This window comes from Sipha flava, unplaced genomic scaffold, assembly GCF_003268045.1.
Source record: "Sipha flava isolate LNK unplaced genomic scaffold, YSA_version1 51_pilon_pilon, whole genome shotgun sequence".
Classification (NCBI taxonomy): Eukaryota; Metazoa; Arthropoda; class Insecta; order Hemiptera; family Aphididae; genus Sipha; species Sipha flava.
In genome coordinates this window covers 697,819-715,063 of record NW_020273468.1, presented here as the reverse complement: position 1 = coordinate 715,063, position 17,245 = coordinate 697,819, and the positions used below count along the sequence as shown (strand labels likewise).

Below are 17,245 nucleotides of genomic sequence, written 5' to 3'. Positions count from 1 at the left end.
CAATATTTTTTTCCCCGGCCGAGAAACACTAGCGGCCGCCAGGCGGTTGTAACATTATGTTTTAACCGGCGCGTACATTATTCGAGAATTTACGCCGCCCGCCGGCGGCACGCCTTGCCCGTCTCCCCGCCGGTAATCGACGTGCGTCGCGCGTTCGTTAAAAAAAACCCAATCGCCGGTCCAGGGGCCATTGTCTTTTTTTTTTTTTTTGTTTTTGGCGTTTCGCACGTTTAAAACGTTATTGTCCGCGCGAGTCCCGGTGCCCGGTGGCAGTGTCGGCGTAACGTGTAACGAGAAATCAGAACGAGAGATCGAGAACAATCGCCTCGGTCGAAACGCAGCCGAACGCGTTCGGACGACGAACGGGGACCCATCGTGTTTACGTATCACGCCATCCGTAAAATATTCAGACCTTCGCCGCAAGCTTTTGCTTGCGTAAGCAGGGTGTTTCGTCGAAACGACCCGGACACTTGGCGTCTTAAATACGTTTTAGGTGTTGTACCGCCCTTCATACGTGCACAGTAGAAATCCTGTACAACGGTCACCGAAGGGACTCGTATAATAATGACCGGTAACAGAAGTTTAACACCTTGTAGGTGATCGCTGTGTGGAGTGCGTACACATTGAAAAATAAACACCAAATAAGTAATATGTATGGACGTGGGCACTAAAATATGTATTTATAATTCACGATACAATGTTGGTAAGTAGGGTTTGATATTAAAAAAAAAAAAAATAAATAAAAAAATAGTTACATTAGTTTGTTTTGAATTCCAAATGTATGTGACGGTACGTGGACTCGTGTTTTCTTTATGGTAAAAATCAAACGATTTGATTTTTTTCCGCTCAAGTTGGATGTTTTCGTTTGAACATTGTTCGTACTTCAAAATGTTTACAACAGACACTGAACACTAATACAACATGATTAGATATACATTCACTGATCAGTGTTATCGACATTATAATTGTCTACGATTTTCCATTTGACATATTTTTACATTTTGACCGTTAATTAGAGTGATCGTTGTATAGAGGTGTTAATTGATTTTTCCCACAACATTCGACGGGACCAAAAAAATTGACCGTTAAATAGAGGTGATCGATAACGGAAGTTTTACTCTATTTATATACTCGTTCTAACTCTAAATACTTTTATAACTCGAAAAACGGACGATTCGCTTAAATTGTTTTGTTATAATTTGAGTTGCTTCGATTTGAACATATTTCATACCAATTTCGTACGAATTTTACTCGGAGTCATCGTGGTAGCGTAATTGTTTATTATTACTTTCAAGTTTATACGAATAATTCGAAAAACAATCATTTGGAGTTATTTTTACGTTTTTGAAATAAACATAGCTGAAAATATGTCTAATATGTCTAGTATAAGGATGATACTGTTTGTAAATAAGACTCGAAATCTTTCCCCACAATGAATTTTTATACCCTTATAATTCGAATTATATTAAGCGTATAATATAATATTTAATGTGTGCTTATTCACATGAAAGATCATCAAGTATAGAACATTTCAAACTGGTAACAAGCGCGTGAAAAGTTAATTTTGAAAAAAGATGTATAATGTACAAAAAAGCTCATTCTGTTTACAAATGGATCGTACGTGTTTGATGTTTACATAACGCGACGATTTACGCAAGAAGATATTATGCTGTATTGTAATAAAAATAAAATTCATTTAAAAGTGAAAATCAAATTTTTTTTTCACTGATTTTAATTACTCTCGGGCGTATCATGAAAATTAAAATGTATCCGTGTGATTATTATACGATATTGCGCGACGTGCCGTTTGTTCACGTTTCCGTGTCGTGATATACCTGTATAATAATACATTTAAAACGACGAAAAATTAATTATATAATATCGTACGTCTAAGGGGGGGGGGGGGGAGAAATTACTGGTATAACATAATAATACAGGTGGTGTTTGCTCGTGGAAAATAGTCGGTAAAAACCATTGATACCATTGAAAAAAAAAGATACGTTAATGTCGTTGTTCGTCGTCGTCGTCGACATTCTCATCATTCGGTAGAATACAGATGTTTGTATATATACCTTACTGCGTGTACTAGTAGAAGCTCCGTCGCAATTAAATTGAGTAGCGGACGAGTGAACGGAACGGTCGTTTTTAACCGGGAGGCCCATGACCGCTGAAGACTATAGTACACGCCGTCCATTGTCCAATGTTATATTACTCAACACTACTGTCATTATTATTATTGTTTTTAACATTTGTATTTCGTATTACGTTTCGATAAACAGGCGACTGGTAGTTTTTTTTTTTCCAAATGCACGTACCGGCTGACGTGCTTATGTGAATAGATATACGTAGAAATTCGTATGCGAAAATACGTCTACGTGGTATGTACTTTTACGATTTGTATGTGACAAAAATTTTAGTTGATGATGTGTTACCGTATTGGTCAGTGGCGTCAGTACCAGTGACGATTTTTAACTATTATCAATTGTGTGCCCGAGAATATAAGTTGTTTTAAAACCGGATGGACTGAAATTGCAGCTCGGACAATCTCTTTCATTTGCCAACTGTGGTGATTAGTGTATACTCGCAGGAACGGGTCACGAATCTCCCGGTGCGTTTCATTATTTCTCCACTCCAGTCCAAATAGGATAACGCGTAATAAAGAATCGATTTATTAACTATAATGGGTATAGCGCGGGTTCGTAAATTTTTTTTATTATTTTTATAGAATAAATATGTAAGAGAAAACAATTTTGTGCACGAAATAACTCTATTGAAACCTTAAGCTCTTAAGGATTTTTGAACCCTAATGAATGGCCTATAAAATTAAATTGGCAATATTGAATTAGTTTTATTTTATTTCTATATAATATTGTAGTTTTGTTCGTATTTTTCTAATTTTCTTATTATATGAGATAACTATAATTTTTTTTCTTCTCCTTTGCCTTTTTCCCAACTATTTGGGGTCGGCTACCCTTGTCCTAAAACTCCACTCATCTCGATTTTATACATTTATATTAATAATTTTAGACTGCCAAACTAAAATTTAAACATCAAATTCTGTTGTTGCTAGATATCCAATAAGAAGAATGAATTACCTAGTAGATTTTTTTTATTTCATAAGTAAAATTTGATATATTTCAATATATAGAACTAAAATAAATTACTCGAAACTATTCGTAAGTTATGTTTATATCTATACTTCCATTTGTATTTTTTGTAACACTCCATAGGAAACCGCAAAGATTACAAAATTGATAGGTATTAATCTTGAGATTAGTTATGGAAAATTATAGGACGACATGATAAATTATGTAGACATGTTATAAAAATATTTATGTAAATAATTCCTAGGAAAAGATAAAATTTCGACAGTAAATTGTCTAATATTTTTTTCGATTACAGTGTGTTAGAAAATGTATTAATGAATTTATAATGTTTATAAACTTAAAGTTATTTAAATTAAATTACTAATTGAAATGTCTCCAATAATACTGGTTATTTTTCGAATAATTTTAGTACGCTTAGTTGTTTTTATTTTGACCATAAAAATTAATATTATAAAAGGTTTTAACTGACTTGAGTTGATCTTTGAAACATAAAAAATATTTGAACTGGATGTGTGGATGTAATTCGAGTGAATATATTTTCGCGTTTACAGAATTTGAGTGTTTTATTTCAACTTTTGCTGTCGTTAATGTTTACGACATATTCTTTTAAAATTATTTTTCTTCTCACTATTCTTGTTTCTGATTTCGTTTAATATATCTGTTAAATAAATATTTTAAGTTAAAAAAATGTTCTAATAAATAGTTTAAATGGGAGAAAAAATATAATTATCTATGAACCGGTTGATTTTATAAGCTATTCAGCTGTGTGAATATAATGGTGAGATACTATTTAAAACGGTGGTTCACATTATATATATGTATATATATACTTATTATAGTAGTAATTACGATTCAAATGCACTCAAGAAAATTATCACACGACTCACATCTTAAAAATATACAATAAAATGTAATTTTATCGTGCACAGAATATATGATACCTGTACGGCGAATATAATATTAATATACATGAGATTTCTATTAAAGTGCGGAATTTATTACTTATATGCGTTTGGTTTGGTGACATTGTTTTTATTATTTAACGATACAGATATCTCTGAGTGTATTTTTTTAATGCGCACATGACTCGGGTCATACCAAGGTATCCATGTGCCTGTCTATACTGATTAACTACTATCCAACCAGGCGCGTATCCAGTTTTTTTTTTTCAGGGGGAGGCTGTAGAAAATTTAAAAATATAGCTAATATATATTATTCACTCAAATTATGTATGTTTATATATATATTGATATAAAAATGAATACAGTTTACAAATTATTATAATTAATGTAATTGTAATAATACAATGAAATTATTGCAATCAACCAAATTACCCATATGGCTACAAATGGATACACATAATTTGATATTTTAAACAGCTGCGCTAGATCAAGGTACTTATCAGTCCATATTCTATAAAAATTATTGTTATTATTAAATGAACACCATGTAGATTGATATCTATACATTATTCATTTCGTTTTTCTGTATACATTTTAATCAATGATAAGGTCACACACTTTTTTAATGTGAAGTCTGTGGATAAGATACAAATATTGTAATTTTCTGCGTCTTACAAAATACGCCCCTGACACCAACAAATAACAATAAATACATCGTTTTGTTCCTCAAGATCGACTTTTGACCCATGACCAGCCATGTTATGTCGGGGTTGGCGCGTTAAAGCGTTTGCCATTTTGATTGAATACAAACAGATGGGTAATAATGATTTATATACACGTACCTAATGACGCCTTCTGCGAACCGGTAAAACCATCTCTCGGCCCACTTTCCAGCGACGGATATCCGTTCATTATTCTTCCATACTAAACGCATGTGTATAAATCGCACAAAAGACACTGATGGTAATTGTCGGATCGTTTTACTCCGGTCCGCCGGTCTTATGACCCACAGGCCACAGTTCGTACGTAACCCAACCTCGTAAAGAAAGGAAAAAAAAAAAACTACTACGTTTGCCGTATGTTGTATAACTAAGGAATATTAAGTCATGCGCAAACACAAATCCGTCTATACGTGGAGCTCGTGTTTGTGTCGTACAAGTCGACGAAAACCACAAGTCACATGCAGCCATGTCTATTTACCTAACATACGAACCTATGCGTGTACATATATTTATATTGTGTACAGCCGATCGGGCCAGTAAATATGCAACTCATAATTTTCGGTTTGTCCGGTCGTAATTTATTCATAATTTGTTCTATATAATTTTGAAGCGTTTCCATGTTAAATACACAATACATAAGCGTATACAAATTATTTTTAAATTGATATGGGTTGGTAGACGATGATTTTAAATCACGTAACGATATTTATAAATGTATTATCGTTTTATTATTTTCTGGTTTGGAAATTAATTAAATAACAGAGTTTAGTAAAGTTGTAAATAATTGGTATACTTAAAACTGTATATAACTTTATTGTACTCGTATTATGATAGTCCGTGTAATTATACAGATCAACTAATAATATAAAGTTAATAAATCTAACCTTTAATTGGTAATGTATTTTTATTTTTATTTTTTTTTTGTTTCTTGTAAAAATCTTGTAGCATATTACGATTTATAATTTATGATTTCAAGATACTCATATACAAAAGAGTATAGATATTTAATGTGTACACTATGTTTTGAATGCAAAGTTGTAGGATTTAGGTATGAGTTATTCGATGAACTGCCCACTTGTAATTTATATGAACATTTAAGTACTCTATGTTGATTATTATAGATAACAGATTTTTGCAAAACTTTTAGTTTTTTATTAGTATCAATAAGTTGTATATAATTTACGATTTAAATTTCTATATTTGTCAGACTTTTATTTTTTTGTGTCTTAAAATAGTGTTCGTTATTTTGTCCGATGTAGTTATGCTTTATGATTGCTTCATAACATTATGAGTATTGTAGGTTAATTTTGATTTGATCCCATTTTTCTTTTCCATAAATTACATTAACTAAGTAGTAGACTGCATGTAACATTGGTGCGCGAAAATATTGAAATTAATAATAGCTATAGGTGTCTAACACAAAATAACGTTGAGTGCGGTATACAGACATTATTTTCATCATACAAATTAATGACAAATAAGTGATAATTCGAGTTGAATATTGATTATAGATATAAATATTTTATTTCAAAATCTAATGGTTACTAATTTTCCTTAAGACATAATTAATTTTTCATTTGAAAATGTGATATTTATCTGTTTTATTAAGGTGATATATGTAGCATGTCGTTATTCATTAGAATGACACTGCAATCCGTGTTATTATTATTTACTCTCTGTATAATAACGATGTTGTATTCATTGTTTCTTTATTTTCATATTCAAGAGCACAATTATTATTCGTCTCAAATATTTACAATGAAAATTTTCATGGTGTATTTCGTTACGTTTTATGTTATGTAGAATATATTACTCCCCGAAGCTTAGTTACCTAAAGATATAACGGTTTTTAATCGGGATGCAACTTTAGTTGAACTAAATGAATAAAAGCTAAACGGTAATTTGTCGTCTCATAATTACCATTACAGTGGATTCAGATATTTTAATAATTGTTTATGCAATTTGTAAAGCTAAAAGTTAATCGGTATTTTTATTAAATTATTTTAATATTTATGAAGGTCTTACGAAACGGTCAATTGAAAGTATATATTGATGGTTAAATCTTTTTTTTAGTTGAAAATTAGGTGTTTTATCTTTGAATAAAAAATTTAAATTATTTCGGAGAATAAGAAAATTGGATGTGAAAATTATGATTGAAGAAAATCAAAAACTGAATAGAGTGCAAGTGGAAATTATTTAGCACTCAATAAACAAATATTTAATGCGTTAAAAATAACTGTTTGAATTTCAATATTGACCCTTAATATGATATTTTTATTATTTGCTATTATTAATTATTAAACATAAATGAAAAATTGAACACTTTTGTTTTTATATGTAAATAGGAGATTTGTGTAAAAATTAAAATTATGTTAGTATTATATCGGAATATTAATAATAATAAATTGTCTAACTTTTCATTTTTAAAGTGCATTTAATTATAATTTTACATTAATTAGCAAATAATTTACAATTTAAATAACTTAATTAATATTCTCATAATTTTATGTTTAAATAAAACGCTATTGTGGAGTATTAATGACACTACTTGGGAAATGAAAAATCATAAATATTTTAAAAACAGGATATCGGAATATTAAACTAATTAATGTGTTTTCATCATTATTGTAAATTATGTATTTGAGTAATATACTCTTAGTTCTGCTTGATCATTTTGTGTAGATTTCAATTTATTTTATTTGCATTGTCTATTGCTTTCATGCATTGATAAAAATTGACAAGATTTTCATTTCGTTGTTGTATATTTGTTAAATTTTTGCTAAGGTCCACCAGGCATGAAATCGCCTTTCATTATTTTCGACATACATTCTGAGTGTTGCGTAAGTCATTATTTTATTGATACAAAAAAACACATTACAGTGTTTATAATTATTGAAATAGAAGCTGTTTACTTCGTAAGTTACAATATATGTAAGTTACAGCAATCCGTAATTAGATGAATCATACATAGTAGCTTTTTCAATTTTAATTATTTCAATTATTTTTTAATTAAAAATTATTTTTTAAATGTTCATTGAATTTTTCTTATGTTCATCATGACATCATGTAAATGAATGGTGAATTATTAGGTATACGTATTTCTAGAATAACAATCTTAAAATTGTAATAATATTCATTTATCTATTTTAAGACATGCAAATACATACATGTGTGTAAGGAATATGTATCTGTATATTGACACTGGATTTATACTTAGTGAAAGTATAAAAATAAATTTTTATATGGAGTGTGATTTTTTTTTCTTTTAATTTGTTTTTATAAACCGCACTGTTTCGTGTTAGTATACGAGTACTTGTATATGTAGTTGCAACTATTGTTTTCTTTCAATCGGACTGATAATGTCGATTCTACAAGTTTAATAATTCAAGTTAATGTATGTACTTATTTACAAGGTATTATTGTAACTTTCGAATAATGAAATAAGTACAATTACTGCCATATTGATGCAATACAAGTCAATAGATTATTGTCTAGGGAGGTTTTAATGCAATTACAGTGTTTATTGCTTGAATATTTCAAACAATTTCAATCGGTTTTTGAATATGAAAAATATTTTGTTCAAAATAAATACCTATACCTTTTATGTTCATAATAACTTTTATTCTATTATGTGGGTCGCTCCACATGGTTTGTACCTATGTCGTTCTGAATTGAGCCCATTAGAATATTGATCGTGCATAAGAATGTTTTGTATGTACTTCCGGGTGCGTATAAATACAATTCATTCGTTTAATATACCGATTAAGTTATTTCATTCATGGTTATAAAAGCAATTTTCACAATTAATAATTTAATGTTAACTGAACAATTATTTGAACTCTATATCGTATTGATTATTATTATTATCATGGTTAATATTTTGTTATAACTTCAAGCTGAATTGTACACATACTAAACAAGAATAACCTGTACGTTATTTTCGGATGACTTTTAAAACTATTAAAATAGTTTTGTAAGTTTTTTTTTTGTAAAAACAAAAGTAGAATTTACTTTTACGAATTATACCAAGACTGTGAAAACACAGTTAATTTCTCTAATTCGTGTACATTATTGCGTTAATATTGTAAACAATAATTATTCATGCATTGCGAGATTCATATTTTTTCCAAATGAATATCAAACAGATTATTTGTGGTTAATCTAAGGTCAGAGTACCTATATATTTTTGTTTTTATTAATTTTCGTTTATTTAAATTATCTAAATTAGTAGGTAAGGATTTTCATTATATTTTGGTTGAAAGTTTTTAATTTTTTAAATTTCAATATAGTCGGTCACAAAAACGGATACATGATTTTATTCTTCATTTATCATATACATGTATAAATTATCAAATATTTGTCGAAAATGGATTATTTACATTTTATTAATTTATTGAGATAATATATACTCTTTAAAGTAGCGTACATGAATGTGGGTTCCCGTCTATGTTACATACATTCTTAATTTCTTAATTTATTCTGTTAAATATAGCCGGCTAATTTTAATAGCATTTATTTTCATTTTCAGATTACCAAAATGAAGTAATTTAATTAACTGTAATATTAATTTCAACGAAACACTAATATGCGAATCAATGGCGCAGAATCACTGTCATCGTCTTCAAAATCTGAAGCCGGTAAGTTTATAAAAGAATAATTTTCGTGTTCGATACGTTTTAATTAACAATCATGAACACTCACATTATGTAAAAGTATAAGTTATAAGCTAGACCATTTGTTAAAATTAGCCGTATCTGTTTAGTATTAATTTATTATTTATAGGATTACCATATGAATACAAAACATAATAATTCTATCATAATGCGTTTGGTGAAACGGTGGTTAATTACATTTCATAAACACTGATAATAACATCAAGGCTTAAATTATCTTAATGTATTGGAAAATATGTTCAACATCCAACATTGTCTGTAAATTATTCTGTTTAATTATTATAACGTAACGAGTACAGTTTTTGCATTTAGCATTGGAACAGTGTATGTGCATCATATAGTATGCACGCATAAATGTGTGTGCGTGCGTGCGTGCGTGCGTGCGTGTGTGTGTGTGTGTGTGTGTGTGTGTGTGTGTGTGTGTGTGTGTGTGTGTGTGTGTGTGTGTGTGTGTGTGTGTGTGTATTAGAACGTCTTAAAGTTTTTCATTTCGTCTAAAATAACTTGTTACTACACTCAGATAGAACGTGTACGCTTGTTTCAGTTATATGACTATTAATTGAGAATGGATAGCTCATCTTACTCGTGGATACCGGTGGTATGCTAAGTAGATGAACGATATCATTACAACGAACGGTCACGACTATTTTTTCTAGGAGAAAGTCTTTCGCCGCCTTATACCTGTATCTATCCGTTTAACTTGGAATTTTATTCTAGAATTTCATCCGGCCTCGTTACTGGTCGACGCGCACAATCCAAATAATTTTCGCCGTCGGATCCTCCGACGGTGTTTACACAATAAAAGATCGGTCAGCGAGACGTACACTTACGTAACAATACGATCAACGTAAAAACTACAATATCGAAACGCAACAATAATAGCGACGACAATAATAGCGAATTCCGTTTTAAAAAACCAATTTCTGAAGTCGTTGCGTAGTCGATGGTGGTCATTGTTGTCGACGATGCGTATTTCAGCGTCGTCGTCCCCCCGGGGGCGGCGCTGGCAGATGCGCATCGTTTTTTTTTTTTTTTTTACTGTTATCGTTATTATAATGTTGTGTTACTCCGAAACGATAATATTATACTCTTGATAATATAATACCAGCCGTGTTATGTGTCTACGTGCGCGCGTACATAATACGCGTCTAAGTGTTAACGACACTGGTCGCGCGACAGTGGCAATCTGTCTAGAGATGTCTTCGAAGGCCGTGGGAAATCTTGAAAACCTGCACTCCATCGTATAGTTTAGTCATAGTGAGGCGCTAGGCTGTACCGTGACAGTCGTACCGGTTGTAACGTCGAAAACTTAGAATAATGTGCGTGCACAGGGTGTTCATTTTAGCATGCAACTGCTCGTTTCCAATCATTCTGTCAAGTTTTTATTTAATTTTTGGTTACAAAATCACGTATAATTCTAAATATTTGTAAAAATAATTTTTGTCAAAAAAAACTTTTATCGAGTTGAATTTTAAATATTGACATTCAGTGTCAAACTTTGATTTATAAATATCCATTGTTAAATACAATACATAATTGCCTATAAGTTTTTTCAGTTGTTTTTTTTTTTAAATTTCAGAGAATTTAACAGCGCAGTGGATTCTTACAATATTAGAAAATACCTCCCAACGTTTTACTGCGTTACTTTGACTATTGGTTTATTTTTCTCGAGTATTTCTTTATAAACTAATGTCTGTTCTACAAAAAAAAAAAAAATAAAACAAACATTTTTACTAAATAAAAATGGAAAACCATAAAACGTCAGTGGATTGTAAAAGTTTTGTTATTTTTTTTTTCTTTAATATAAACGTGTTTGTTCTAATAAAATATGATTGAATATGGTTTTTATTTTTAAAACTCGAAAATTTACCAAGGAAATGATTGTTGTATGAAATGCACCTTGTACAACGTCACGTACACGAAAACCGTGTGCAGCAGGTGCGTAGACAGTAAGTACCAGTGTGGTACTGTTACTATAAGTTTGTTCATAGGTATACCGTACGTAAACACGCGTATAACGCGTTACGGACGTGTCTGCACGCCGTTCTTACCGCAAACCGAACGTGTATACTCGTAGAGTCCGGTGCCCACTTTATTTGATCGCCGAAAAGCAAAATCGGAAAAATAATTAAAAAAAATAAAAAAAAACTGAACGTTTTCACTTGTTACGACGTCACAAAAATGTACTGCGACCGTCCGACCGATAGCGCACATCCGATCCCGCACTCAGGATGTGCATTGTCCTTGACACTCCTGCCCGTCGAACAGTTCCGGAATACGTGTCGTGTGCGTACGTCGAGGATAACGTTATTATGTTTTTGTATAATTATTATTACGGGAAGCCGTAAAACATATGTTTTCCCATTCGAAAATACGTTGTCGTTTCCGCGTCGTTCAACCGGTTGGATTTCGTGTGCGCGCATCGAATCCAGCGCGCGATTCCGTCGCAAAATCGTGTTTTCACGACCGCATACTTGTATATGAATAGCGTTAATTTTTTTTCGTTAAAAATACTCTACACGTGTAACAAGTAAAAATACAATTTAAAAAAAAAAATCCTGTTTGCATCCGATTCAATAACTTATGCACTGTCCCCACAAATACGTTTACACGGCCGTAATAATATGCGTGTACTAATATGTGTATGTAGTGCACGATCGTTTTCTGTTTTTATCATAATCGCCTGCCCACTGAAAACTCTAAAGTACCTTTAAAATCGGACGCGTAAGTAAAAACTATACCGACGAATTTTTCGTATAGGGTTCGATTTTTCGTACGCTTCGTGATGTGTTCGGTAGATGATCATAACACGCATTATACGTTCCGTATAATTTGAAACCATCGCGGTTTCTTTACCTATTTTAATAGATCTGATTAACCGTTTAAAAACTCATTGTTTACCAATCATTATTAACGCAATGACCAAGCTAATATTTTTATTTTTTTATACAATGATATACTACTTATTTATTATTTACGTATCTTTACTTTCTCTCTCGCATCACCACTCTTCATTATCGTGATCGAATATGTTTTTAATTTTTCAAACTGTTTAGAGTTATAATTAAACGTTATCGTCATAATGCCATTATTATTTTCAATGTAATGGAATAGAATCTAAATTATAAATCCTATCATTGTATTATTCGTTGATAATTTATGACTTATACCTATTGATACATCAATGTGCTACTATATATTCAAAATGTATATTTTCTTTAGTTTATAAGACTTATAGGTTAACTGTAGTTAATTATTTGAATATTAAATACTGAAAAAAAAATTGATCAGAAGGAAAATACTTGGTTTTGTGTATTTTTTGAAAATCATTTCCCGTTTTAGCATGCGTAACACTTATCGTTTCGGTCCTGTGAATTTCGTGCGAAAATAAAATTCTACCTTGGAAATTGAAACTAAGTCGTTTATTCAATGTCATTAATGTTGAGAATAGAATAATGAAATTTACTTATAATAGGATAACGTTTACTTTATTTCGAAAGACAAACGGATTTGAGTCATTAAATTTTCATGTTTTCATAAAATAACATTTTTGTAGAAAATATTTTTTCATCTAACAAAAAGATTTAATTTGTGAATTGAATTATTGTGACATATTCCTATCAGATTTAAAGCAATTTGTTTTTGGATTTTTATGATTTCATGATTTATTGTTAATACCCGTCGGTGAATTTAGTATTTGAGGCTTAACACGTTATTAATACAACAAAACACACTCGAACATCCGGATTCCGAAGTACGGATTTTAACCGTGGAACTATTTTGAATCGTATGAGATCAACTGTTTTCTGAACGTCTTATCAGTCAGATTAGCCAGACTTGTTTTTACGCGAGAGGGACCCCCGGTATGTGGTAACACTGCCCGCATCATATATCGATTGACCCTCGTGGTCACCCTTCGAGGGCTGTGTGCCGTGAGAAGAGCGTTCATACAGCTGCAACGACTGCAACGACGCGGTAGCCGTTGTGTTTGAAATCAAACGTCGGCCAAGTGTGTCGTGTGTGTGTTCGTTTTGTTGGGTTGTTTTATATATATATATGTATATATAAACATAAATATATATTTAATTTTTTTTCCATATCTGTTGATATAGATTTATCATGTTTTCACTTTATTAACCGTAGAGATTTCATTAGACGTTGTAGATTTCATTAGGTTCAATCGAGTGGAGTGGAGTGTTGTTGTTTTTATCGGGAACTTTTTATGACAATTCACGTGCATCAAATTTGTCTTCATAAGTAAGTCCGTTCTGAAAATGTCTTTTGATGGTGTTCTTGAGATACGTTTTTGATTTTTTGAACGTTCGACGTAGGTATTAGAATTCACAATTAGTACTCGTAGGTAGCGTATCCGTACACCCAGTCGTATCATCATAATCTTTTATTTCAACGTATTAGAATTTTATTATGTTGTACGCCGGACACCTGCGACAGTCCGTGTAGGTTTCAACGTCCGTTTCCAGACGACGGAAATCTGGAGATCCTATTTTTATGTACTACCTTCGGTCGTCAACCTCGCTGGATGTGTGATTTCCAAATTTAGCATTTGTCATCCTCATATATACTGCTGTACGTCGTAGTTATCCATTTACCTGTTATATCGTTGGAGATAGACAATTTTTTACGTCTTTAAAATAATTTCTTATGCATTTTTGTAGTATGATCGTTGTGTTATTAGCTGTAATCTTTAAATTTGTGACAAATCTTGTTTATAAAAACATTAATTTTCCTTGACACAAATTATGTTTGCCAATTGAATAATCAAATTCGATTAAAAGAAATCAAGTATTTCTTGTTTTCTTTGTCTTACTCAAATTAGAAGAATTTTGTATCATGGCAAACCTTTAGTTATTGAGTGTAAAAAATATCAAATATTGTTATTTTATTTTTATTTTCATTGTGAAATTACCTCAAAACAATAATATATTGTTTCTGTAGAGGATTGTAAATACTACTTAATGTTATAGTTAAAAATATTTGTTTGAATTAATTGGTGATTTTATTATTGATTTCATAGATTTAATTTTATATTTATTCATACAAATAATAATTTAACGTATCAAAAAAAGTTTACATTATATGAATGTTTATAATGCCACTATTATGACTTTGCGTAATACTAATATCACCTAATTCAAAAAATTTCATTATTTTTTTCTTGTGAAATTATCTTTTCTTTATATTTATTTAATTTAAATATATTATCAAATTTATAATGTTTACTAAAACAATTAAATATAAATTTTTTTGCTGTCGTTTTGTAGATATTATATAAAAATTATTATTAATTTAAGAAAACCAGTTAATAATCATAATTACATTCAAATTAAGTAAATGGTCACATTTTCTGAAGAAAAGTAAATTGCTTATTATAATGGAAACTTAAGATAACGATTAATATTTATAGTTATTATTGGAATATAATGAATTTTCGGTTATAATATCTGGAGAAATTATAATTTCTAAAAATACTATGGATAAATGTTGATTACATTTTTTTTATCGAATAATTTATTTAATTTTATATTAACGTTTATAAATAACGAGGTTTTACTGCAATCATCGATTTCTGATACATTGTGAACTATATTTTACACAAGTATATTAAATCATACGTAGTTTCATTTATATTTCCATATTAAATAAGTAAAATAAAATTATATAAATTAGTTTTAATTTTTATAAACAAACACTATTTTGACATTGCATGATTCATTAAGCTTAATTTTTTTTTTTAATATTATTAGTTGATACCTATATGTTTCTGAAATATTCAAATATTTTTTTCATTTTGAAATTTATAAATGTATGTATATTTTATTAAAAAAATATATCAATAATATTAATTGTATATATTTTCGTTTGTTTACATTTTTTCATAAGTTGGCTTTGAATATAATATTTAATTAACACAGGTCAAATATTTGTTTTACTTGTATTTAAAATAATATATCCATAAATAATTATAGTGACAGATATCGTGAACCTAAATTGAAATATAGTAAAACACACTTATCGATTTCGTATTATAAATAGAATTTTGTTAATAAAATTAAATTGAGGTATACTACAATTCAAAGTGTTTTTTGCGAGTTTCACATATATAGCTGAAGTTTTTCCAAGTTTATTTTAATTACTCGTCCATTTTCGCTTATCCAAAAAACACGCAACTGTTATTGCGTGATTCTTGTCTATATTTCTTGTTCGATGCGTTCCTCGTCATTAATAGCTTGACAACTTATTTTTTTATCTAAGAAAAAAAAAACAACAAATTATTTTTTTAATATTTTCTAATGTGTTTAATAACTATGATTGGATGGAACAGCGCTGTAATTGAAAACATATCAGAAATAAGTTTAGTTACCGACATGCAGACTGTAACGGCTAAGGTGCAATTGGCATGGAGTGAGTGTATATTAAACTCTATAATCAACTTTTAAAGTCAATATTAACATATAAAACAGTGTCAAAAACCATGCATTATCGTTTTTATTTGAACAATGGGCGTAATCGCTAAGATGCATTGATAAATGTGTTGGGCGTATATGAAGCTCATAAAATAACAAAATGTATTTTCATACCACTCATTTTTCGTGTATTTACTTTAATAAATTAGCGGTATATAATTTATTGTAGAACTATCTTGACATATGAAAAATAAAATAAGTTAAGGTGATTATGTACTTTATATATAAAATATAGCAATGTATATTAGTATATTAGTAATATATAATATAACCAATGTATATGGTGGATGTATTATTTTTAAAAATTATAAAGTAGTATTGAAATATTTTTTTCTCTATAATACTACTGTAATTTTGATTATAAGTGTAATTTAATGAATTATTATTACTTTACTCGAAGTTATTTGTTAATAATGCAAATATTTTCTTTTCACGTTTAGTTTATGTTTAGATCAGTGGTTTCCAACTGGCGATAAATCGATAAATCGTTTTATAAGTATGTATTTACCAGCTTATTATCGATATTCGATGAAAACTGATCGAACTAATCGTAAATATATGTAATATTTTTTATTGTTAGTATGCCCGTCGCAGCCGTTTCGATCGATCGATTGTATTAATATATTTCACAGTAAATAACCCTCAAAATAGACTGTAAACAGTGTAAATATATATATATATAAATAATATGGTTCACATAATATATGGTATATTGGTGTGCCGTGAACATTTTGTTTTAGATGAAGTGAACCGCATTGTTAGAAAAGTTGAAAACCACTGGTTAGATTATAATTTATAAGTAAATAAATATTAATATTTTTTCTATTCTATCTACGAAAATAAAAACAAAATTCAAAAACTTACTTTATGTGTATTTACAACTATAAGACATCCACAACCGCATATTTTTTTTACTAATTCTGGATTATTCTTTTTAAATTAAATACATTTTTCTTGAAAATAATATTCTATCTTATCTAATTTATCTATAATATAAAGAAGAAAACCCACGAGAAATTCCAATAATGTATCTATAAAACTTGGTAATATATTTTTAAATAATTAAAAATATTCCTTGTGTAACTTGGTCAGTGTTAAAATAATTACTCTGTATATTATATATTGGTTATATTTTAAATTGTTGTTCAACTAGTTAACTTAAATTGCTTACATTATTGAGGATAACATTTTATTAACGTAGTAGAAATTAATTACTTAATTTCTAACCTTGAAATTACAGGTTCATTATTTTAAACGAAAACCCTAATATATTTCTTTAATAGTATTAGTAAAGTATTTTATAAAATGTATTGATTCATACACAAATTTTTAATTATAATTAGTTGCGAAAATTTG

The 17,245-nt window shown here is 29.5% G+C and overlaps 1 protein-coding gene across 4 annotated transcripts in view; it reads left to right on the top strand.

The window, feature by feature from the left end:
- The window catches only part of LOC112690774 (echinoderm microtubule-associated protein-like 2), a 49,724-nt gene that overhangs the window by 9,364 nt on the left and 23,115 nt on the right, over positions 1–17,245 (top strand). For 2 of the 4 annotated variants that reach the window (XM_025564874.1, XM_025564870.1), the window contains exons 1-2: positions 13,499–13,661; positions 15,748–15,827. In XM_025564874.1, the coding sequence (XP_025420659.1) occupies positions 13,627–13,661; positions 15,748–15,827 (115 nt within the window). In that variant the 5' untranslated portion in view covers positions 13,499–13,626. Of the gene's footprint in view, positions 1–9,259; positions 9,369–13,498; positions 13,662–15,747; positions 15,828–17,245 lie in introns of those variants that run through there. The other 2 variants (XM_025564871.1, XM_025564873.1) reach the window with 2 other exon arrangements.